Source organism: Conger conger, chromosome 18 (assembly GCF_963514075.1).
Source record: "Conger conger chromosome 18, fConCon1.1, whole genome shotgun sequence".
Classification (NCBI taxonomy): Eukaryota; Metazoa; Chordata; class Actinopteri; order Anguilliformes; family Congridae; genus Conger; species Conger conger.
This window is the reverse complement of record NC_083777.1, coordinates 8,050,144-8,076,810: the sequence shown is the minus strand read 5'-3', so window position 1 is coordinate 8,076,810 and position 26,667 is coordinate 8,050,144. Positions and strand designations below refer to the sequence as shown.

The following is a 26,667-nucleotide window of genomic DNA, read 5'->3' as shown; positions in this document are numbered from 1 at the left end:
GCATCATTTGCATATGAATTGAACAAGTCATTATTTTTGCTAGACCTGTTTACTAGACCTATTTTCGCAGTGTGCCAACCACGTTGTATGTATTTTAATTTGTTCATGCATCTCATGCACTTAATTTAAATGTTTACACCTGCAAGCAAGATGTCAATGGCTTACCTGGACCCATGCATACACATAATTTGGAAATTAATTAAATAATTGTGGAATGGAATATACACAATTAGTTGTGTTTTTTATTTTTATGTAAATGATTGTACCAACGGAAGCTTCTGTTCTGTTGCTATGGGGTCATGCTGAAGTTCACCTTATCACAACGGCAGGGCAGAGGAACCAATAGCAGACTCAGGGGTGTCGAAAAAATGGCAGGTTTATTAAAGGCAGATGAAGGGGCAGACAGAGCGTAATCAAAGTTCAAAAACCGGGAGGTCAGTCCAAACAAGGCAGAGGTGCAGAGATCCACAAAACAAGAGAAGAGTCCAGGGAAGCAGGCAAGGGTCATAAACAAGAATCCAGAAAACAAAAACCACAAAACAGAATGCCACATGGGCAAGGGCTCGGGAACAAGGAGGCTAGAACTTGGGTAAAGGAATATAAGGGCTTGGGACTCGAAAAACAGAATAATACAAACTAGCGAAGTGCAGCTGAGCAGGACAGATATAAATACACAGGGGAATGAGATGACCTAGGTGGGGCAGGAGAGTGAGGGCGGTCTAACAAATACACACCAGGTGAGACACATGAACGGGTAATAATACAATAACGAGGGAGAAATGAAAATGCGGACTGGATTCACAAAGAAACACATGTAATACAAACGGCTCCGGACTAGACAATTGCACAGAGTTAAGGAACGTAGTGATAGGGGAGAGCAGGTTCGAACATTTCGCTGAATCGAGGCAAGAAATTTAGGGATAGAACAGGGACGGGGATTTGAACCTAGGACCTCCTTGCTGTGAGGCGGCAGTGCTACCCACTGCACCATCCGTGCCGCCAAAAACCGGACATGAATATGAAAAATAATACATTTACAAAAACAGAGAATAAACTAACAGACAGGAATCAGGATCATAACACAGTTGCCAGGGTCTGATTTGACTTAATGCTGTACACAAACAAGGCAAGGAATACACATAGGTGAGAAAAAAGATTCCCTCTTTCTATTGGGAATATGCTGTATAATTATGGTATAATCATGACTTTATAGACACTTCATGTGTCTCGAATGTTGGGTTGAACAATATACCTCACAGGTACAAGAGCACAAATGTATTCATTATTTAATCAGTACACAAAAACCTAGACGTTTGCCAGTTTGAATGTCTGTAAACATTGTCCATCAGTTCATCCCTATTTAAATTGTGCATGTTAGCAGAAGTGAGCCCAAAGTGATGTTTGAATGCATTCAATTACGGTGATGTTAAGTAAATAGTACTGGGATGAGGAGGAGAGAGACATTTCACTGGGTTTGTTCAGCAAATGTTCCAGCCATTCCTTACACAGTAACATATTGCTGAATCAACTCTCATGAATTTCATTCAGTTCAATAGAATTATTCGTAAACCAACATGGTTGATACAGGTGCAGTATATGGTATGTCAGACAATGTAATACGTTGAATTGCTTTAGTATATCACACAAACTTATGTGACAATAAGTAACCTAGGTTACATGCGATATAACAGTATTTAACTTTAATAGTTACACACTTAATAAAGTGAGGTATATTTTATTATTGTACATGATCCTGATTAGATGCCATATAAACTCTGCAGGAGCTGAACTGACACTAAATATTTCACCGCGTATGAAATTTCACTGAAGGAGTTTCAGGATAAACGGCAATAAATAATGCATGGTAATTATAATTAACATTTGCAAAGACAAATTTACAGCTGCCACTGACACCAAAAAGCTAATTATACAGCCCGCATCAATCACTGTTGCGTGCACTGACCACAAATATTTCTGACCGTCCCATTGTAAACGTACAGTCAGACACAAGTATTGGGAACCCAGACACTAGCAGACCGTGGTGAGCTAATAGACTGGCACTCAAATTTCGGTCTTGAGCAAGGTGACCCTGACTAAAAACACTGTTTCGATGCCGTTAAATGATATAAGCCAACAGGCAGGAGCTATGCACGTGAGGTATTAATTTTTAAAAATCATGTTTCAGACCACAGATTGCTGTATAAATTATCAATGTCCAATCTCTAAAACATTCACTCCTGTAGCTGATAGCGGTTCTCCGAGTATTACCCAGGGGTGTGAGAAGCCAACGCTGTTCTTCTAAGGCTGTTTCCCGCATGCGAAACAGCCCTGAATCAGGGTCTGTAAAATTGTGTTATGCTCTCTCGACGCCGGCGTTACCCTCGCAGGATGAAAAGGCATTTGGCTTTATTTTGTCTATGCAGCGAATTAAGCCTGCTTTGTCCCTCTCCAACACCCCCGAGCCCCCTGAAAAGCGATGAGACCGGCCTGGAAAAGGCCGCCGCTGAGTGGGCGCCGCCGCTGGCAGCCGGGAGGGCTGTCGGAGCCAGCCGCGGGCCCGGCGTTAGAGTAAAACTCTTGGCGGTAATGGAATAAAAATCCTGACGTCCCCCTCCGGGGAACGGACGGGGTACGCTGACGTGAGGTCACCATGGAAACGAGCGGAGCGGCGCGGTGTCTGCGACCGTGTCATCGCCGGACGGACTGCAGATTATAGATCAGCACCCCCCGCGCTGCGCTGTGCGAGATGCATTTCGCCGTTTATCATTTATAGCCCCGAGTTTAAAATCTGAGATACGGTATGTTTTTTTTTCCGAGCAGTTGGATGGTCTCTTGGAATATCCATCCGTTCATGAATCTATATGTGGCAATCAAAGGGGAGAAAAGAACATGTTGTCCTTATGTTGACAGGCTCTATGATAACTTTATTAATTAAAATGCAGGTGTATGCGTACGCTCGCGCACACACACACGTACTTCTTTTGCGATTAAATCGCTTTCATACGTAAATAAAATAAGTCCATGTTTAAGCTACATACTTGTGTAACTGTGCTTTCAAATTACTTTGTTGTAAAATTTAGATGCAACTTGGTGTCCTACTTCTACATGCAAACAACAGATGTACCTCAACACTAGCATCCAGTCATGCATTAATTATACAGTACTAAATTAACACATCACGTCTGTCGATGCAGGGGTGTAACACAACATTCTGGGCCCCATTCAGTCTCTGCGGGGCCACTTAAATTTATCAGTATATTAATAGCATACATTTCTTTGCTTGGACTTTATATTTTATAAGCTAGTTTAATACTTAAGGCTATAATCTGGTTAACCAGTCTATTGCCTGTTTGCTTTGATAGATTCCTCATTACCTGTGTATTACCATTTAGCTTATCTTTATCTATTGACACTGGGAGAAGACTCCCTGCTGTCTCTGGTTTCATCCTGAGATTACTACTCAATGAGAAGTTTTTTCTCCGCACAGATCCCCCCAATGTGTTATTTCCTTTTCTAGTGATTTCTTTCAGGGTTCCATACTAGGTCTTGCCTAATTTTTGCTATTTCCAATTTCTGAAAAATATATACTATCCGAGTAAAAGTGTAATTCAATTAAATGTAAATATACTTTAAATTCCTGGAATGAAATTCAATTTGGTGATTCAGAACTGAGGTGGCACGGATGGTGCAGTGGGTAGCACTGCCGCCTCCCAGCAAGGAGGTCCTGGGTTCGAATCCCCGTCAGCCGGGGCCTCTCTGTGCGGAGTTTGCATGTTCTCCCTGTGTCTGCGTGGGTTTCCTCCGGGTACTCCGGTTTCCTCCCACAGTCCAAAGACATGCAGGTTAGGCCAATTGGAGAGTCTAAATTGCCCGTAGGCATGAGTGTGTGAGTGAATGGTGCGTGTGCCCTGCGATGGACTGGCGACCTATCCAGGGTGTATTCCTGCCTTTCGCCCAATGTATGCTGGGATAGGCTCCAGCCCCCCTGCGACCCTGATCAGGATAAGCGGGTTCAGATAATGGATGGATGGATGGATTCAGAACAGTGAGTGAAAACTCTGGCATAGAGAATACATGGTGTTCAAAATGTTGTTGAATGCCTCTACCATAGCATGCTTTTGTCCTGTAGTCTATAGGAAAGGTATCCAAAATGTGGACTATACTGTAGCTAGCTCTAGCACCAAACATACTATACCACCCTAACTACAATGCAGAGTGTTCATGTACAGTATGTTGACATCTAAGCTAGAGAATACCATGTACAATGTTTGTACAGGGACTGAAAATATTTGTACCATTCATGAGATATGTGCGCTTACAGCTTGACAGTTGTTACCACATGCTGCTTGGACCCCATGAATTACTGCTTGTGGCTATGCATATATGTTAATTGTTGCTGTTGTTGTTGCTGCTGTTGGTGTTGGTGGTGGTGTTGTTGGTGGTGGTGGTGTTGGTGTTGGTGTTGTTGTTATTGTTGTTGTTGGTGGTGGTGGCGGTGTTGTTGCTGCTGTCGGTGGTGGTGGTGGTGTTGTTGCAGAAGTTGTCGGCGGTGGTGCTGTTGGTGTTATTGTTGTTGTTGTTGGTGGTGATGGTGTTGCTGCTGCTGCTGTTGGTGGTGTTGGTGGTGTTTTTGCTGCTGTTGTCGGTGGTGGTGGTGTTGTTGTTGCTGCTGTTGTCGGTGGTGGTGGTGTTGTTGTTGCTGTTGTCGGTGGTGGTGGTGTTGTTGTTGCTGTTGTCGGTGGTGGTGGTTGTGTTGTTGCTGCTGTTGTCGGTGGTGGTGTTGTTGTAGGTGCTGTTGTCGGTGGTGGTGGTGGTGATGTTGCTGCTGTTGTCGGAGGTGGTAGTGTTGGTGTTATTGTTGTTGTTGTTGTTGGTGGTGGCGGTGTTGCTGCTGCTGTTATTGTTGTTGGTGGTGTTGTTGCTGCTGTTGTCGGTGGTGTTGTTGCTGCTGTTGTCGGTGGTGGTGGTGTTGCTGCTGTTGTCAGTGGTGGTGGTGTGGGTGTTGTTGTTGCTGTTGTCGGTGGTGGTGGTGTTGTTGCTGCTGTTGTCGGTGGTGGTGGTGTGGGTGTTGTTGTTGCTGCTGTTGTCGGTGGCGGTGTTGTTGCTGCTGCTGTTGTCGGTGGTGGTGGTGTGGGTGTTGTTGTTGCTGCTGTTGTCGGTGGCGGTGTTGTTGCTGCTGCTGTTGTTGGTGGTGTTTGTGTTGTTGTTGCTGCTGTTGTTCGTGGTGGTGGTGTTGTTGTTGCTGCTGTTGTCGGTGGTGGTGGTGTGGGTGTTGTTGTTGCTGCTGTTGTCGGTGGCGGTGTTGTTGCTGCTGCTGTTGTTGGTGGTGTTCGTATTGTTGTTGCTGCTGTTGTTCGTGGCGGTGGTGTTGTTGTTGCTGCTGTTGTCGGTGGCGGTGTTGTTGCTGCTGCTGTTGTTGGTGGTGTTCGTGTTGTTGTTGCTGCTGTTGTCGGTGGTGTTGTTGTTGCTGCTGTTGTCGGTGGTGGTGGTGTTGTTGCTGCTGTTGTCGGTGGTGGTGTGGGTGTTGTTGTTGTTGCTGTTGTCGGTGGTGGTGTGGGTGTTGTTGTTGCTACTGTTGTCGGTGGTGGTGGTGTTGGTGTTGCTGCTGTTGTTCGTGGTGGTGGTGGTGTTGTTCTTGCTGCTGTTGTCGGTGGTGGTGGTGTTGGCGTTGCTGCTGTTGTTCGTGGTGGTGGTGGTGTTGTTGTAGGTGCTGTTGCCGGTGGTGGTGGTGTTGGTGTTGTTGTTGTTGCTGGTGGTGGTGTTGTATATTGTTGGTGTTGTTGTTGTTGTTGAAGCACTATTATAATAGTGCTGTTAATGAACACAGGAGAGGATTCCCTGTGATGCCTGATGGTAATTACTTGTAGAAATCCAAGAGATGTGGATAGTCTTTCATTATATATTCATCTTTTATTTTATTTTTAATAGCTGCCTTTTGGTTTTTCTTCTGAGGAACATTTAAGATAATAAAAAAATATGCTACTGGTTAAAAGGGCTGTCTATAATTATCTGAAGGTGCCCTTTTTCCTTTTCTTTGATTGGCATCCAATTGTGGTTCACACTCTCGCCACTAAATTCTGAGCTGTGAGCACGTTATGCAATACGTGATGTCATTCACTTAGACGTCTGCACCTGTCTTTCTGAATATGCAGTAAACACACTTAATTATCAAAGGTTAAGAAATTATTATATAAGATCACTGCGTGATACTACATGTCCACAAACTGTCCTTATCCAGCCCACTCGTTTAACAGCTATTCATCATGTAACACCTTTAAGTGTAAAAGGTTGTACAATTCATTTTCTCCATTTATATTTAATTCTCCTTTAGCTCTTACATCGGTAATGTCTTACTGCTATTTTTAATGTGGGGTTTTAATGTAAAACGACTCATTTGGAAATTGAAATTTAGCCATTAACCTGTTTAGTACTCAGAAAATCAACACGCATCGTAGGTCTTTAACCTGCAGTCAAGGCAAATTGGGTACGTAGTTGTATTGATTAGATTCTTTAAGGGTAATGAGTGAAAGCTACAGTAGGAACACTAAGCCCACTGCTTTGCACTAGTGTGTCTGTGTCTGATTAGGGGTACTTGGGGAAGATATGCCCCTCAGGGGTGTCATTTTGGGGACGCGATGATTCCACAATCCAAGTGTCTTTCACACTCAATTTCAGATTTCGCTGCAATGCTAAAATGCTCAATTAATCTTTCGAGTGAAATGTTCTTATTTCCCTCTACGGCTCTGAATGGCAGTTGTTATCCTGTTATGAAAGATGAGTTTTGAAACGCATGTATACTTTCCATTAACTTTTATTTGCAGCTATCCTCAGACAGCAACAGGAAGATCATACAAAATAAGTACAATAACCCCCATCAACAAGCCAAACACATTCCATGATTTCACATGCTATTTATTATTCAAAAGCAGGCTGGCCCCTTTATTTATAAGCATACTAAATAATAGGTTGAGAATAAAATATTTGAGAAGAAGAAATGCTGTTGTTTTATGCAAGCCTAACAAATTATATACCGTTGGAAACATAATGTCATTAGCTAACATGCTTTTTAGTCGTCTACAATAACATGCCTGTAGTTGATTCTTTGATGAGCTGAATTATACTGAATTTTCTTACACACGGATGGGGGGATTCTCTGTAACTAAATTACAAATACTGTTTGGAGACGGTTGTACTTGGGCTCATCATGTTCGAGAGAGCCTATACAAAACAAAATAAAAGCATTTCTATGTACGCGTACTTTTGTAAAAGTATACAACGGTGAAACGGGCAGCAATGATAATTCCTCTAGGGAAATTTGTAGTAAACAATGGACATTCTATTAACGTTTAACGTTAGCACATTCTTAGAATGAGAGACTATTATGCATTTGGTCCGCTGTACATTTATACTGACATTACCTTATTTCTTGCAGTGTGTATATTTCCAAATTTCACAGAAAGTCCCCCCACACTTGTTTTACCACCCACATGTTACAAAATAAGGAAGTGTTGTTGCCAAAGCAATGGCATATTAAAGTAGGTTATACAGATAGAACCATGCGTTTTAATGCTTTCAAATGGTATATCCTATCATTGTAGTGATTGAAAATTGCAGGCTGAAAAGAGGAATGAAAGCAAAAAAAAAGCCTCACTGCCAGTGAGACTTAAGGGGTTAATAGTGATTATACTTGTTCTTCTGCACTTACGTGCGTCTTAATGAGTTAATGAGAATTCACTTCATTCTTTACTTTTATGAATCAAATGATATCAGCACGGCACCTGCCACATTGTATTCCAGACCAGCAGCATTCTGTCCCTTGTCCTCAGTGGAAGTACAGCTTCAGCTCTTGTGCTCAGTCACTGTAACTGCTTCTGACTGTGCTAAGTTGGGGACAAATTATCGTAAATTCCCCGAAAAATTCCAATTCTCCTTGTTGACATTCAAAATCCTTTTAAAGGAATTTGACAGTTTGCTGCTCTAGCCCTACTAACAGGAGAGCATGCAGTTTACAAATGAGTACAATTCGGCGATTTTACGTCAAAGCGACTTTCCGAAGTGCATTTAACGAGGTAAGCAAATGCCACTAGAGTTTGAGTGGCACTGTCAAGACCTTCAGGATGAAGGAAGAGAGTCTGTAATAATTCTTCTTCTTCTTCTTCTTCTTCTTCTTCTTCTTATTCTTCCTGTTCCTCCTCTTCTTCTATAGAAATATTGAAGTTTTGTCTGAAAGTGTGGGGCGTAACTGAACCTTTTTGAGGAGAACAACCAGTGAATCTGCTTGCTCGGCTGATTGTGAAAGGTCGTTGCACCACCAGGGGACGGCCTGTTGGCCTGTATTTGGGAAACTTGTTTCACTTTAAAGGGTATGCCACATGGATTGAATGAAAGAACAATAGTCTGTATTCAATGAACATTAGTTCCTTACCTTGTAAGTGTTACAGTGTCATTAATAATCTCACAAAAGGGTCTTGATGAATTTAACATTTAACAGTTGCATTCTGTTTTGAGTGAAGATCGGCTAAATCTGTGCCTTTGTTACTACAGTGTATTCTGGATATTAGCACTGATCATCATTTTTAATCAAGATGAAAATGGTTTTTCATTCATATTCGTATCATTGTGCCTGAACCCAAACTCCTTGCATTATGCTTCCCCATTGGTTTGCACTGCTGCCTCGTAATACAAAATTACAGCCCATGTGGGGCTCCATTAGCAGGATTTTAAACATTATTAAGTAGGGTCATATTTTCAAGAGCCATTGATTCTCAACATAAATACAAAGAGGCACAATTATTCATTTGTAGTCTTCAATTGGAGATCATAGTCCCGCAGTAAAATGTGTTCAATCTCATATTAATCATTGTGTCATATATGTCATGTTCAGTTGTGAATCTAACATTATTTATTTGTATGTTTGCTCATTTATTTATTTATTTATTTATTTATTTTTTCATAATGGTTTTTCATTGGTCTAACTATATAACTATAAGGGTTTTTCATTTAAATAACCACATACAGTTAAGCTGCTAAAAGTATTATAGAAGTACCCAAATTGAACCATAGAGTTAATCTCTCTCCTTTGCCTCTGTTTTGTTGATTTTGTTCATTTGCAAGCACGTCTTGAAAAAGGTGTTCCTGGAAAAAGTCAAGGTTGCATTAAAGTTTCAACAACATACAATTCACCATGACCCCACTGCACCATTTTAAAATGTTGCAGTAATGTTTTATGGTAGCAGGGTTTAATGATTGTCTGGTTTAATGAGCTTTCCAGACAGGACACAAATGATTACCGCTCTGTGTCCTTGGAACACGTGGCCAGACAGTTTTGGGCCATATTTCTGGATGACCATGAATTTCGTCTTTAATTGGTGCGTGTCATACTCATTACAAGTGGTGGGAGATGAGTTACCATGACCCCAAAAGCAGGCAGAGCTGCAATATGCTACCAGTGTTTCACTGATTTGAAGCGATCATTGTGTATCTTTCTGCGGGGGAAAAACCTGCCCCAAATAAGTTGGTGTTTCATAACTCAGGATACATTCTCCCATAACTCCTTGTTGCTGTTATAAAATGTATTTTTTTTTTTAAAGTTTTTATCAAGGATACAAGGGATATTCAAGAAGACAAATGTTATCTTCTGGAACCTTCTGCATGGCAGCTGGATGCACAGGTGAAATTAATCCAGCTCGTCCAATCCTGTGGGGTTTGAGTGTGACTGACTGCCCCATAAATCCCCCTGTCAGGCCTTGTGATAGAGAGGTTTAAATAGCCAACCAAGATATGGTGGTAATTAAAATGATTAATCGCCTAGATGTTATTATCTCTCGCTATTCACTTGAGTTTTCGACAATTTAAAACAACACAATAAAAAAAAAAAAAAATAAAAACCCTTCTTTGTAACTGATGCAGAAAGTTCATTTTGATCTGACTACTACTTCTGGTCCTCTAAAATATAATTTCTGGAAAATGCGAAATAATACATGCATTAATCCCGTACAGTATGCAATATACATTTAGCTACAAATGTTTAGTATTTTTAGTACCTAAAACTATGAAAATCTTTTTTTTTTTTTTTAATGGCTGTTCTCTAATATCACCCAAAAAAATGTGTAGGGTGTCAAATTCTTGGAAGAAATTAAAATATAATCCATTTCTTTTACTTGAAGACAAATGTAGCAATCTGGGATCTGATAAATATTGAAGCATAAAGACTATTAAAAGGCCAATAATATGAGTTATTTGCATTTAACTTTGATGTGTTCACTAGCTATGCAACTTCAGTTAATTGATAGTAAATGATTTACTTGCCACATAAATAAATGTATAGGAATCCAGCAAGCAAATAATTGACATTACAGTTTTCAAAATCTATCAGTGGGTTTGTACTATATACTATTAATTACAAAAAACTATGTTTTAAGTGAAATGTTTGCATTTGCTGAAAGCCTCAAAAGAATTTAATTGATTAGCCCTAACGCTAACATCTGCCTGCTCTCCATCAACGTATACAGTATCTGCACATATCTTTGACAGCGGCTACAGCCATGTATAATGCCTAATTTACGTCAAACATCATGTGCTCACCACTGGGCAGATTGTTTAAGATTAGAAACTCTCAAAGAATGTACAATCTTAGAGTTGTGCACTGTTTAAGACCTCATATCTTGTATCACTCTTTCAACATAGTTTGCCCACAAACTATGTTGGTCCATAGCATACAATTGTTTAACTAGTGTGCTTAATTGATAGATCCTACAGGAATTCTAATGCATACAGTGTATATTGCTATGATCTCATTCATATAAGCCTACTGTATGTCATTCTGGTTCAAAGTGTAGAAGCAAATGTATAGCCTGCAGTATGTACGTATATTGGCCTATACATAATTGTTAATATTTGTCCAAAAAAAAATTAAACAAAGTCAAGTGCATTCACAGTCACTCAATGCCTCATCCACAAACCACTTTGATCCTCACTGAAGGAATAAGTTATAACATTGTATGTAATATATACAATTTATTTTATATCTGTTGAATTTATCAAGCGGTGGCACGGATGGTGCAGTGGGTAGCACTGCCGCCTCACAGAACCCACTCCTGGGTTCGAATCCCTGTCGGCCGGGGCCTCTCTGTGCGGAGTTTGCATGTTCTCCCCGTGTTCGTGTGGGTTTCCTCCGGGTACTCCGGTTTCCTCCCACAGTCCAAAGACATGCAGGTTAGGCTGATTTGGTGAGTCTATTGCCCGTAGGTATGAGTGTGTGAGTGAATGGTGTGTGTGCCCTGCGATGGACTGGCGACCTGTCCAGGGTGTATTCCTGCCTTTCGCCCAATGTATGCTGGGATAGGCTCCAGCCCCCCTGCGACCCTGTTCAGGATAAGCGGGTTCAGATAATGAATGAATGAATTTATCAAAATAATAATATGCTGCCATATTAATTCTATGCATATAATTGGGTATAACTGACAGTCTTGTTCTGCACAAACTATATAAGCTACAGGGCTGAAGCATTTTGGCAAATATCTGTGCTGATACCTTGATGGAGAGCAGGCTGATGTTAGCATTAGGGCTGATCCATTTTATTTCCTTTGATGTATTTAACTTACATTAAATACTCTATTTGGCCCACTGGCAATCTTAAGTAAAGAAAATCCCATTCTCCCCATTTCTTATACACTGATCACGTCTACTGGCAAAAAGTGGCATTTTGCTGTTCATTGATGACACATGCTTGCTTCGCAACCTTCTACAGTCTATGTTCTCAACCAAACAATGCATGATTTAATCGTGCTCACTATAATACATGTATTTGGCTAGAGCTAGAAATGTCTAACGTTAGATCATGAACATGAGTCTGTATAGAGTATGTCATGTTAGAGCTACATTAAACACCATACATTTAGCCAACAAAGCTAATATAAGTAGAATGGCTGTTAGGTCGAACAGGTCGTTACACATGAAAACGGCTGTTGTGATTCTCATGTCTGTTTAACAATACAACGCTCAATTAGCCTAATTCGTGTTAGCCTGTGTCTCCCCAATGTTAAGTCTATGGGCAATTAATTGTCGAAATGTCGAATTTTAATTCAATAAAATGTACAGTCATGAAATTACAAAAAGCACATATATTTCTGAATTACCCACAGATTGAGTGGTCTTGAGATACGTGTGAGCTATTGAGGTTCAAAATTAGCTATTTTGAATGGAAGTTCCAAACAACACAAACATATAGCGCCCAATAAAATATGTATAGTACATACATATACTAATTGAGAGGTATTCAGCATTTAACAGGTCCATTCTCTATAGCATGCTAAATATAATCTATAAGTGCTGCACATACTGTAACTATCAATCCTTCATCAACATGTTGTGGTTATATATGTCAGGTAAGCCTTATATAACATAATTATCTATACAAAGGAGAAGGGAGAAAGAAGTTTCTGTCTTTAATTATGTGCCAGGGCCTATTTTAAACATAATGAATAGTAACTGTCACCAACTACCGAGAGGGAGATAAGTGCAGCAGTCAGTGTTGTATTTGGGAGCAAAGCATGCATCATCCAATGCTTCAAACTGATGAAGAGATTATTGATAAATATTGATTAGCCACAGATATATCTGACAGATGGCTGCAGACAATATATGAATAAATAGATACATTGGGGAGGTTATGCTTTGGATAAACAACATGGCAGTAGAACATGTGTTTTCGTTTCTGAAAAACATTTAGGAAAGTACTTCAGTACCAAAATATGATATGCCACAAAGGCTGAAATTTCATTAGTTTGTTTAATATTTGTCCCTTTGAGTGCAAACAAAATGTATGCGCATCACATATTCATTGAAACTGTAAAAATGTTATTGTCTTGAGCCTATAAATGTATATGATATGTTGTTCTTTTTTTTCTACAGTGTTGTATGAAATCACTGATGTAAATTGCTGAAGCACAAATAATTTTCTTATTTAATCTTAATGAAAATAGCTCGAGCAGTGCATGCATGCTGTGATTGTGGCTTCTTCTTGGAGTTGGATTCTTAAATTCAGTGCCTTCGTTCTAATGAATGCCCAGGAGGTATTTGACAGAGTTTAAACAAAGCAATAGATTAACAATACCAACATGTAATGTCTGGCATTAATCAACAGGAAGGCAATGATTGTTTAGTTGCAAATTAATGTGCCGTGTCTTATGATAATTAATATGCAACTGAGTTTCTAAAGATTTTGCCTTGTTTGGTTTGTTTTAGTTTTTAACTACAGTTGTTTAAAAAACATATTCATTAGCTTACTGCCTTATATTTTCTTGGAATTTTTAACTAAAGGGTCCTGGCTGTCAAACATTTGGCTTTCAAACATGCATTGGTTTTCTCCAGATCATTTCAAGTGAATACTGACTATCTGTCCATCCATCCATTTTATAAACTGGTGGCAGGGCTGTGGTGGGCCTGGCGCCTATCCCAGCATGCATTGAGTGAAAGGTCAGGAATACACCCTGGACAGGTCACCAATCTATTGCAGGACCCACACACCATTTACTCACACATTCATACTCCAAAGGCAGTTTAGTCTCTCCAGTTAACCTAAACTTCATTTAGGTTAACTTTGGACTGTGGGTGAAAACAGGAGTGCCTGGGGGAAACCCATGTGGACACGGGGCAAACATGCAAACTCCGCACAGAAAGCCCTCCAGCCAGGATTCAAACTCAGTACCATTTTGCTGTCAGGCAAAAGTGCTAATCACTACACCACCATGGCTCCCCGAATGCTAATTATATACTTGTGTTTTGACGCTAATTGTGTTTTGACGCTTGTTAGCTATCATAGTTATGGAATTCTCCGCATATCTCTGAACAAATTTACGTGTTACATTTCCAGTGACAGAAATTGTTATGAAAATAACTTCCTATGATGTGTTAATTTTACACTGTATAATTGGTGCATGACTGGATACTAGTGTTGAGGGACTCATCTGTTGTTTGTATGTAGAATTAAGACAAGTCACACCTTCATTTTACAATTAACCTGATTTAAAAGCACGGTCTCACACATCAGAAGTCTAGAGTTTATACCATTGGGCTTACATGGACTCCAAAATGATAGTTGTGAAATGATTTGCATGCACACAGACAAACACACACATGCACACACACACACACACACACACAAAACATTGCAGCAACTGCATTCATGGAAGGTCTGCACTCAACAATTTCCAGTTATAGTAAGATGAGGCTAATCGTTCAAATCTTCTGTGAAAATAAAAAGCAAACACCAGCTTTTACTTGTGGATAAATGTTAAGGGCAAATGTTGATTGAATCCTTTGTTTAGTTTTAACAGCATATTGAGATTTTAAATTGAGCAGACCTGGCATTGATCTGTTTACTGTCCGCATGCCCTTTAAATGCATACTCGCCCCAGCCAGGCGGGGAGAAATGCCAATAAATCATTCTATTAACTGTATTCCTTGTCAGTTAAGATTTAATTTAAACATTCAGGTCTTGTTTCCTGACAGCACCAATTGGTCAGAAAGGTATGTATCCCTGCAAGTATTGTCAAATCGACTGATCCAATTACTCGCAACCCAGAGTAAGATATGACTTTCTTTATCAATATCTGAAAAACACCAGCCAGAAATCTCTGACCAGCGGAATCAGTAGCCATTTTTCATCACAGCCTGGAGACCCACCACTTCAGACTATTCATTTGCTCCCTCCACCAGCAACACTCTCTTAGGCAATTAATTCAAGTTATCAAAGTGTTTTATTTGGCATGTAATGGAAATGCATTCACACTTTGTATTGTGATTCAAAGCTAGACCTGTTTATTAGTGCTTTGTGATGTTGGGACTGGTGGTAGCCAAGTCTGGCTCTATTGTTGCTATAACCCAGGTGGCTGCACTTCCTCTTGTGGATAAGAGCATCTGCTAAATTACTGCAGAGCAATGCCATTTAACGCAATGCAATGTGATGTAATGGGAACTGTGACATTGGCTTTATCGGTTAATTGTCGCGGTAAAACACCAACCCAGCCAGGGTCCTGAAAGGGATATTGTTCTTATCGCAGGACCTTCCAGGACCTGTCCAAACAGATCGACCTGGGATATGGCACGGTGAGGGACTCTCCGGTCTACGAGTACTTCAGGGCCAAAGGCACGAACGCCCTGGAGCAGGACAGCACCTTCGCCGAGCTGTGGAGGACCATCGGCAAGAACAACGGCCACGAGTACTCCGTCTCCAGCCCCTCGGAGGGGATCCGTAGGGTACGGCCGTACCACGAATATCTCTGCGCAATGCGTTACATGCGTAGCGGGGTTAGCTCAGCTAGTTCGCTAGTAAGCACGGTGAAGTGCTGTGAAAGCGAAGGCTTGTAGCAGGTTACCCCGACAACGCTCTGATGACGTAACCCTCAAATTCAAAAGAACGTTGTTGCCCTTGGCTAGAGGCGGGTCCGTCTTTAGCTGACTAGTAACGCGTTCATTCAACAAATATATGGACGAGGCCAGGGTTCAAATCCGCCCTCGGACTCCGGCAATGTCTGACCCATTACATGTGCTTTAAATGGCATACCATTAAGGGAAAGACATCATGGGTTTGGACCCCAGATGGAATTTTGGGGGAAAGTCGTGAGGTTTGTGTTTGCGTTCACAAATCTAATTGCTGGAAATTGCTAGCCCTGCACATAATCTAAGATGAAGATGAGTATCATTTAATTTCACTGAGAAACTTGAGTCTATTGAACAGGTCCAGTCTGAGTTCAGAGAAGCTTTGTTGAGAAAATACAGACTAACACCCACACCATGTTGGATAAAACAGATTTTAAGCTGACTTGCCACCTGGTGCCAGGTGTAGCAGAGCGATGTATAAAGCACTCACTCCGCAGAACACACAGGTCACAGGATGAAGTAAAAAATGTTATTACTATTATTTTATTATGTAAATGATACATTGACACATAAAACATGTGTACTCAATATGCAAATATGCACTTTAGAGTGCATGCTCCATAGATGTCTATTAGCTCAGCAGACTTGGTGATAAAAATCGGCAGACTTTGTGAAAACAGCCCAGCTCTCCTGGTTTCCAGTTGTACTTACATTAGTAAGCCTCTTTATTGGCTCACAGAACAGTTTCAGCAATGAGCGCTGCTCACAAAATTAACCCGGGCAGATGCACAAAAGGCATGTTTAAGCACGTTAATGGCTTTTGCCTGGTATTAATTGTTTGAGTGGAACCTGAGCACGCAATGTTGGGGTTTTGAGGTGGCTCTGTGTGCCCCCTGGACAGGCTAAAAAGGGGCCGTATGCCTTCCTGTGGGACAGAGCAGTGGTGGAGTACGCAGCCCTGACAGATGACGACTGCACCTTCGCCGTGACGGGGAACAGCATGAGCAGCAAGGGCTACGGCATGGCCCTACAACACGGGAGCCCCTACAGAGACCTCTTCTCACAGAAGTGAGCCTTCCTCTCTCCTTTATCATCACCATCATTATTATCATCATCATCATCATCATCATCATCATCATCGTCATCATTATCATCATCACCATCATAACCATCATCATCATCATCTCCATCATAACCATCATCATCATCATCATCATCACCCTCATAACCATCACCATCATCATTATCATCATCATCACCATCATAACCACCATCATCATCATCACCTTCATAACCATCATCATCATCATCATAACCATCACCATCATCATCATCTTCATAACCATCACCATCACCATCACCATCACCATCATCATCATCATCATCACGTGTCTTTCAATGGGGGTGGCCTAGCAGACTTCATGCTGACATCCTGCTTTAAAACCCCAAACTTTACAACAGACCTGGCTTTTTACTTTGTGGCTTGAATTGGAAGGTAGCATCCAAGTCCTGCACTTTGGTCTGTCGTTCTACTTCTCGTCACTGGTCTTATGGAATGTCGCTGTCTTCAGGTCTTGGGTATTTTGGGAGGAAACAAGCTGGGGTTTGGCATTTTCTTTCATCCATTTCCATTGTGACTTATGTGTCTGTGTTTGTAACCTTCATTGTTTTAAAGTAGATGAACCACGTCTTTAGATTAGACATGAATAACCTATCACAGAATTTGCCGATTTAATTGATCATTCATATCTTTCATAATAATTACCAAATGAAATCAAATAAACATATTTTACATGTTGGTTAAGTGAATACTCTGAATACTTGTGTTCAGTATTCAGAGTGCTGGACATTTAAACAAGGGTGTTGACCATTGAAACTGCTGAATACAGGAATTGCTGTTTTAAACACATTTTAATTAATTCTGGCTTCCCCGACACAATAGCAAACAATGAATCTCTGCGAATGAATAACAAATAGAAAAAACTAAACTAATAGAAAAAACTAAATTGTGACGAAGGAAGATATCCCTTTCATTGTCTTCCATTTTCACGGAACTAACTTTGAGGGCAAATATTGACTATTCTTACCTCAATGTTTTTCATTAATTGTTCTAATATTTATTTGTTTTGTAATCACAATACTTTTGATATTATATTGGAGTTCTATATTGTTTGTCAGCCCATCTGAATGCACTTTGCATCCAGACATCAATTTGCCTACTGACATTGCTGCCCTCTGATTCTGTTGTCCTCTTTGCATATTATTATTATTATTATTATTATTATTATTATTATTTGAATATGACTACGACTACTACTACTACTACTACTACTACTACTACTACTACTACTAATAATAATAATAATAATAATAATAATAATAATAATAATAATAATAATAATAACAGCTAGATAGTATGGAACTGCAAAGCAGGTCTAATGCCTGTATCAACAGTTTCTCATGTCTGAATCATGCGAGGACCTGGAAAATGTTTGGCCCCACAGTTGTATTCACACGGTGAATCAGATTTAATGGAGACTGTTGTTAAGTTTATGCTTTTTATAACAGTATAACAGCAAAGTGCTCAGATCCTGTTCTGTCCATTTAACATACTCACTGAGCACTTTATTAGGAACACTTTTACTCTATTACGCCTACTTATTCGTGCGATTATATAATCAGCTGATTGTGTGGCAGCAGTGCAGTGCATACAATCATGTAGATATGTGTCAGGAGCTTCAGTTAATGTTCACATCAACCATCAGAATGGGGAAAAATGTGATCTAAGTGACTTTGACCATGGAATGATTGTTATATAAAATAAAAGATGTGTTTAACTAATACCAAATTACATTAAATCCCATCCTGTCATCATTGTCTGTACTCAAAAATTGACTATGTATCCAAGGAGAGCCTACACAATAAAAAGGTCAGCGTTAATTGAACCCTTACAGAGTTTAGGAGAATATTATTTTGCTCTCCTGACCACATACTGAGTAAGACCTGCTCAGTGAGAGTGGATAAAACAGGTTTCACCGTGTGATCCAGAGGAGGAAGCTGCAATCTCTCTGTATTTTGATGGGATTTGTTACGTGATTGAGGGTGACTCATAAATCCTCCGTCCAAAGCCGGCCTGCGCACACAGAGAGCCGGGGCAGCACAGCCGGCCCTGAGGACGCTGTACAGCGCAGGAGCTCTGGAGCTCAGGGTCTATGATGAGTGTAGCAAATATCCCAGCATGCTTGCTGAAGGGAGGCGGAGGATCTGTAATTTCTTCAGTGACAGCAAGAGCGGAGGGGGGCGGGAGGGAGGTGTGCGGTGTTGGGGGGGGGTTGCATAACTCTGACAGCCAGCATGGCATTTTTTTCCTCTGGGGAGGATTCATCTTCCCCTTTCCATTTCATCCCTCTATCATCCCCCCCTTCTCCTCCGTCCCGCACATCCATAACCTTTAATATCACACAGGCCCATTTTATTTTTCATCCCACAACTGTAGATAACTGTATTATTTGCCCAAGGCCCATTTTTCTGAAGACACTCTTTTTCTTGGGTGGATCTTTATCTAAATTAAACAGTTGTTCATTCCCAGTGTTTTATACGTGGTTTTATTTTAAGAATACATGTTGAAATAGAATTCGGCATTTGAATTTATTTACTTTCAGTTTGAGAATGGCTTCTGGCCTGGTTTGTGGGGGTATGCAAGGTATACTGTGACAAAAGTGCTATAGAAATACAAATTGATGGATTGGTTGGTTGATGGGTTGGTTGATGGGTTGATTGATGGGTTGATTGATTGGTTGATTGGTTAATTGGTGGGTTGATTGACTGGTTGATTGGCTGGTTGATTGATTGAGTGGTTGTTCTACGCTGCAGGATCCTGGAGCTCCAGGACAAAGGGGACCTGGACGTGCTGAAGCAGAAGTGGTGGCCCAGGACGGGGCGATGTCACCTGGACGGGCAGACCAGCACGCAGCCGGAGGGCCGTGCCCTGAAGCTGCACAGCTTCGTGGGGGTGTTCTGCATCCTGGCGGCGGGGCTGCTGCTGGCCTGCCTGGTGGCCAGCCTGGAGATGTGGTGGAACAGCAACCGCTGCCGGCAGGAGCAACCCAAAGAGGTGACCGAGCACAGAGCCGAGGGGAACGCCACTGCCACACTCTACTTTAAGGGTCCGACCGCAGACGCAAACCCCCAGTCAGTAGAGCTGCAATACACTCAGTTCTAGGTGCGGATAAATAAAAAAAACATCTGAATATCTTTCATAAATGAAGTATTTTGCATGGTTATTTTGTAGTTATTGCATTTTTAAGTGCCCTGCTGATGTCCTTAATCAACCTTGAAGCAATCTTTTTTTTGTTTTGTTTTTTTGTTTTTTGACAGCATTTTTGTTTCGTTTCTTTTTGTTTTTTTGAACATCTGTTCACGTTCCCCGGACATTGACATGCAAGTCTCACCCTAGCAGATCATATTTTTTTCTCCTCTGCTCATGGGCTAGCGGGAGACAAAAGTAGCGCGGATCCGTAAACTAAAGTGTGTGCAGAAGAAGATGCATGGTTTTCTCTGCTGAACCACCGCAGTTTAAAAAAAAAGTTCATATATCCCCAGTCAAACCAGTCCATAATCCCTAGTAATTCACTGTGTGTTTTATTGCGATTACATGTCAGTGTTGACACGCTGTTCAGGTATTTTCCCTTTTATTTATTCATCATTCTTTATGGTCTCGTGCAGGTTACTAAGGATTACAGACTGGCAAGGGTTTCTGGCCCGTTGACATATAATGATATAACAACAGCTTCATCGGAAGGGAGGAAGGACATTTGGACAGAGAGGGAGAGGGGCTGGCCTGAAGCAGAGGCCATTGACACAGGTCAGGATAGGCCTCCTGAGATTTCTGTTCTTTTTCTTTTTCTTTTTTTTCCTTGCTCAGTAGTGTCATGACTGCTCTGAGCGGGCTGGGGGCGGGGACATCCAAACCTCCACCAATCATCTCACGCCACAGTCCCTCCCTCTTATTATTTTTTAAAATTTTGTTTATGATTGATTTTACATTGTTATATGCATGGAACAGAAGCACCGGCCTTGTCTGCAGTGACATCTTTTTCTTTGAGTTTTTTCCTGCAGAGAACTACTCCCCCGATTTTCAGCAGTTTTTTTGTGACATCATCAAGGCTTTAAAAATATTTCCTTTCAATAAAAATAACATTGATGGTTCTTTTAAATAATTTTTTCGTATTATCTGCCACAAACCCAGTGGGATTAGATATATAAATATCTCATTTCATTAGATATAATTTCACTAGATCAACATTTGAATGAAATAAGATCTATCATATCACAAATCCAAAGGGGCTACCTTATGTATTACCAAACATGACAGGTTTTTTTAATTAATTGTGTTATCTGTGGAGTGTTTACTCTTGTGTTATTTTATATTAATTTATTTGTTTTTAAAATGACAGTATGTGTCTCTGCCACCTCATTCTCATTAACAGAATGTCCAATTGTAGTCCAACATTAACAATGTTGAAAGACCACAGGGGGTAGGAACTCTTTCAGTGTAAAGTGTACTCTAACAGAGTTGATTCAACAGTGTGCATTTTCCTGTCTACTGCCTGTTCAGATGTACATGCTTTCTTATTTTATCTCCTACCATAACATTCTTATAGTTTGTGATGATGCTTTTTTGTTTCTTTGTTTGGGTTCCACGTCTGTGCTGAAATCATGAAATACAGCCACATTTTGCACAAGCTGACAGTATGAACATTAGCTCACAGAAGAAAGGGATTTTCACGTGACTGGGATGATTATAGAGGTTCACTTTGCCAAAATGGATTTGCAGAGCCAATTATATGCTCATTCTGTGAATGGAAGTATGATTTCAATGCAGACCAGTGATGGCTATTCGCATTGCGAGTGCCCATATTCAGAATAATGTACAAAATGTACATTTGACACAGTCAGCTGACATGTCTGAATATGCACTTAAACCTTTAATATAAAGTGCCTTTATATTAACGGGGGATTAAAATATAGTTAGATTTTTTTCCATCCCTGTTCCCCGAACATTTTTCTCCAATGTTCCCTAATTTCCATTAAGAAGGAGATGAGTTACTCAGACACTCCATATTGTGGCACCCGTATGTTCCCACAAAGTACATTTTAGGTTTAACACCATTGCCATGGTCTTAACTCAATATTTGACTATGTAATACAAGTACTTTTTTTTCATCACTTCCTCCCAAATTCTCAGTGTCACAGTTCTCAAAGTTCAGTTGAAACATTAACCAGCATTCCGGAAACTACCAAGGTTCCTCAAAGTCCCTGAAACTGTTTTGTGCAATGGAAAAGGGGCTAGCGAAACTGAATAGTCTTGAAAAGTCACCATTTCTTTTATGCACCATCTTCAGTGTTTAATCAAAGAAGGCAGACAAAAGAAAACATGTATCTAGTGCTGCCCTGCTGTGTATTTTTGTTGTGAAAGCTGGATTCTGACACAAAAAGCCTTCACACATTCAGGACCACGTGACCATAGACCACTGTGTCCATTCACCACCACCAAATTCACAAAACAATTGAACTATTGAACTAGTCCTAAAACAAAACGCTACAGCAGAGTGGCTTTTTTAATGCTTTTAACAAACAAAGCTGCCATGAGTGTGTGTGAAGGATCTAGAACCAGCCAGTCTCAGCCTCTTTCTCCTCCTTCCCTCCCTCCCTCTCTCCCTCCCTCCCTCCCTCCCAGGACAAGGAGGTGAATCTGGAGCAGGTACACCGGCGTATGAACAGTCTTATGGACGAGGACATGGAGCACAAGCAGATCCCCGCCCCGTCTATGGAGATCTCTGCGCTGGACATCGGCAGCATTCAGCCCAGCCAGGGCCCCGGGGGCACCGGCCTGGCTGTGACCACCTTCCTGGTGGAACAGGGTCATGGGGGCGGCAGAACGCTGCCAAAGGTCACTGGAAGGAGCCTTCCCCTTCCCCTCAGCTGCTCCACCATGCCCTCCATCCAGTGCAAACACAGGTCCCCCAACGGGGCACTCTTCCGACAGAGCCCCATCAAGACGCCCCTGCCAATGCCGTACCAGTCAGTGCCAGGAGGACCCATTCCAGAAGCCATTGAGCCCGCCCACGGGACCTCCATCTGACCCTGCTCCCCCCCCTTACCCCCTCACCCCCTCACCCAACCCTCGCCTCCTCCTCCCCATCCAGTATCCAGTCACAGTCCAGTTGCTGTGGGACACTCCCATCTGACCCTGTCCAATCAGAGATGTGTTGTCGGGGACCGAGATCTGACCTTGTCCAATCAGAGATGTGTTGTTCGGGACAGAGATCTGACCTTGTCCAATCGGAAGACCTGCTGTCCGGGACCTCGATCTGACTCTGACCAATCACAGCTAAGTTGACCTGCCTTTATGTGGGCAAAGGAAATGAGAACATAGAAGGAATGTCAAAAGAAGGGGATAAACTGCAGATTTTTAATACCAGTTCAATATAACAAGGAAAACAGACTTATTGTATATATTTGTAAATAGGGGAAAATAAGTGCAGTAAAAGTGTATTTTGAATATTCTCAATTTTTGAAGTTGAGTTAAAAAAAGAGACAAACTACTAAAAAGACTGTTTGAATGGCTTTGTAAATTTTGTTCTATATGAATAAAGATGAGAAATCCTTGTGATTGTTTTTCCAAGTGCCAAGTTTAAAGATGTATCTCTACAAATTATATTTTAACAAATGAACACTAACAATTTGAGAAGTCAAACATGACAAAGTGAAAAAGTTGCAAACTTTCCATGTTCCACCAAAAAGTCATATGTTACCATGTTCAGCAGTAATGCAAAATAAAATAAAAACATTTTCTGGAAATGGTGAAAACCTTACAGTGGTAGAAAGGATTATGTTTCTATATATTTCCATACTTCACACAATAAGACATGTGTACAAGTTGTCACATCAGTCTTAGCTAAATCCTCGTCAGTATTTTACATTTTTTTGCCATGTGTTTCATGTTTTGGGTGATTTCATTATGAGATACAGAATGTAATGTAATGATATAAAGTGAGATTTGAAAACAAAATCTTTTTACTATTTAATTTCTTCCGTATCCCAAGGGACAGATTAAGTTGCGGGGACATTTTTTAAACATTTTAAAAAAATTTTGTCATTGCAATTGCATGGGCTGCAGAATTATGTGGGCTAGACTTACTCTATGTGAGTTTGTGAGCCCAGATGTGAGACTGCAAACATGGGAGGCATGTAAGCCAGCCCATGTAATTCATCAAGGCTAATTGCAATTGTCTGAAAGATGATAATTGTGTGTCTTTTTTAAATGCCTGGGGAAAAAAGCTTTTAATTTGGAGTAGGCTCAAGGTTTCTCGTGTCAATGCTGTAGTTCATGCAAGGAGGAGGTGTCGTCTGCATCTGAGATCTATAATTTGAATGGAGAAATTATTTTCTATCTAACAACCCTCTTTGAAATTATAAAAGAGGAATAACAATAAACATTATGGGCTCCAAAATGATCAAGTATTACAAATTGTGAATACAATATTCGATAATGGAATGCACAATCACATGCTATTAACAAAGCTCCTTTCTTCACTGGGGGATCATTGACTGACATTGGTTCCTGTTAACTTGTTTTATTCGTGATGAGTCATTGTACATGTAAGATTAGGCATTTAATTTACTTAGCAGCTGTTCTGCTAGCAAGTTAATGGTGATATTGTGGGTGAAGCCAGGAACTACATTGCTAAACTATTCCTTGCAATTGCTGTTAAACAATTGAGGTTTTGTTCACGATGTCTGCATGCTCATTATGAGCTCTTCCCAGCAGTACACATTTGAACAAATATTTAAACATTTCCAACTATTCATTAACATTATTAGCTTTATTATACAATATAAATGTTCTTGTGTGTGGCCTTTTCCAACATGCATTTCCAGCACAGTACACATTGCACTTAAGAAGTCATTCTAAACTCATTTTAATTGTGTTTACTACATGGCATTACACATAATACATGATATCTAGTTAAATTCCGAGTATTAGTTTCATTTATTAGATTGCACAATTATGTTAGGCATATTTGCCTTTGATATTGTTTTGTAAAACCTGTGTGTTTATGTACAGTCTATTGCAGTGCAGAGAATTATTGCATCAGCCATTTTAGACTGTGCTGAAATATTATGTTTAATAAGGACGCCATGTGTGTGTGTGTGTGTTGGGGGGGGGGACTCTTGCATAACAAAATGGATTTTTCTTTTTTTTTATAATGGTAAAATAGTGAGATAAAAGAACTGTTACGTGTTGATGCAGTTAAGAAGGTGGTAGTAATGTGGGTAATAGTGTACTCTCTGAACAGAAGAGGGAAATGGACTAAAGCCTGAAGACAGAATCTATGGAAGGGGCAAGCCACAGGAGCTGCATTAGACAAAATAACAGAGCTAAACTGGACTTTAATGTTCAAGCCACTGGTTGGAGGGAAAACGTTATTCAAAATGTTACTTTTGGGTGGGCACCAAACTGAAGACATCGTTTAATACAAAAATATTAAATCAGCATACATCATCATTTTGCGTAGCTTCTATTGTAAGGAACTGATCCAATGCTCAGTCATTGGTCATTGGTCAAGTCTTCTCTCTGGAAGTGGAGAGGAGGGATGGGTTTATGAAGCAATTGCATTTAAAAGGCTTTTCAATTCAAAGGTATGGACCAGATGTCACCTGAATCACTGGGTCCTTCTGTTTTCAAAAACATGTTTACACTGGCTGTTCTAGATACAATGTTAGATAAGTGTTTTACACTGGCCACTGGCTGTTCTAGATATAATGTTGGCTGAGTGTTTCCATCACTTGGAGATACAGTGTCTCACAAGACACGTGTTATTAAATATTATATACTTAGATATAGATATATACATTAGTTCAAACAGAATGACATGAAAATTCCATTGCTTGAGTGATATGTACTATTATTATTATTATTATTATTATTATTATTATTATAACAACAATGGTGTAATTCTCTGCTATCTTTCTGGATGGATACTGAATCCATTCTGGACTAGTTGAATCGTCCAGTCATTCTGCTGCTGTGTTTCAAGGTTCTGGCTGTTTTCCTCTGTCTCCATGCTGATGCTGCAGGAGGTGCTCTCGAGGATGGCTGGACTCTCACAGCACCAGCTCGGTGAGTTCAAAGGTCAGCCGTGTTGTAAAGGTGAGGCCCGTAGCCTCCACCGGAGACGCCTCATGTTTGATGGGCCGAGCCCGGCCGGGCAGAGCCTGAGGGGTCTGTCCGGAGGTCGGAAACTGGGGAGAGAAGGCAGCGAGATCAGATGAGTGATGTGTACGTGCTGGGAAATCTACCCGCTTGTTCCGTCCTGTGCCTCCTGGCTTGATGTTTGGACAGTTTGTCCAGCCTTCAAAGCTACCGGTCATTTCTGATGGTGCGAAGCTTGAGGAGACGAGTCAGGATTGAAGCAACATCTATCCTCAACTTTGTTGCACAATTAACCGAGTGTTTTGTTTTCCCTTTCGCAAACCTAGTTTGGAGAGTTCAGTGACAAGCAGAAGTACGGAACTGTATTTAAAGAAACACATCTGTATTTAAAGAAACACTTACTGTTGGTAAGTCATAGTTAAGGACAACAATCGATCGAATACAAGTGTCTGGTATCACACTGCTGAAAGTGCGAGACAGTGTCAGGGGTAACACAACCAACGCGAGGAACCGAGAGATGAAGGGAAAAAAACGAAAAAAGCTCAAACGTAATTCTGCAGTGATGATGTAGAGTGCATGTGAAAAGTCTGTGGCTTTACGAACACAAAAACTTCTCAAAACCACCTTTCCAGAAGATCTATTCACAACAAAGAGCACAAAATAATTCCATATTAAGGCAGCTAACTGTAAAGATGAAATGAATGTGTATTGCCCTCTCACTAATCTCCAGAAAGAAAATGCATTTGCACACCGGAAATAACAGGACTTAAGGGGGTAAACAAAGTAAAAATATGTTAATATTACTAGTACTACTACTACTACTACTACTACTACCACTACGACTGCTACTACTACGACTAATAATAACAATAATAATAATAACAATAATCATCATCATCATCATATTTATTAAAACCATTGACCATTTTCTTAAAAATAATCCACTGCATGAATTTAAACAGGACAGATTGTAATATAGCGGGGCACCTTTGCTCATATCATAATAGATCATATAATTTCTGCAGCATTTTTTTCCCTCACTTATGCTGTACCTTTCATCCACAATT

The 26,667-nt window shown here is 40.6% G+C and overlaps 1 protein-coding gene across 2 annotated transcripts in view; it reads left to right on the top strand.

Moving 5' to 3' along the window:
• The window catches only part of grid1a (glutamate receptor, ionotropic, delta 1a), a 298,200-nt gene extending 274,956 nt beyond the window's left edge, over nucleotides 1-23,244 (top strand). The window contains exons 13-17 of one of the 2 annotated variants that reach the window (XM_061228001.1): nucleotides 15,063-15,258; nucleotides 16,283-16,449; nucleotides 19,255-19,495; nucleotides 20,107-20,245; nucleotides 22,121-23,244. In XM_061228001.1, coding sequence (XP_061083985.1) covers nucleotides 15,063-15,258; nucleotides 16,283-16,449; nucleotides 19,255-19,495; nucleotides 20,107-20,245; nucleotides 22,121-22,500 — 1,123 coding nt within the window. In that variant the 3' untranslated portion in view covers nucleotides 22,501-23,244. The remainder of the gene's footprint in view (nucleotides 1-15,062; nucleotides 15,259-16,282; nucleotides 16,450-19,254; nucleotides 19,496-20,106; nucleotides 20,246-22,120) is intronic. The other variant, XM_061228002.1, reaches the window with a different exon arrangement.
• Nucleotides 23,245-26,667: the final 3,423 nt, after the last annotated feature.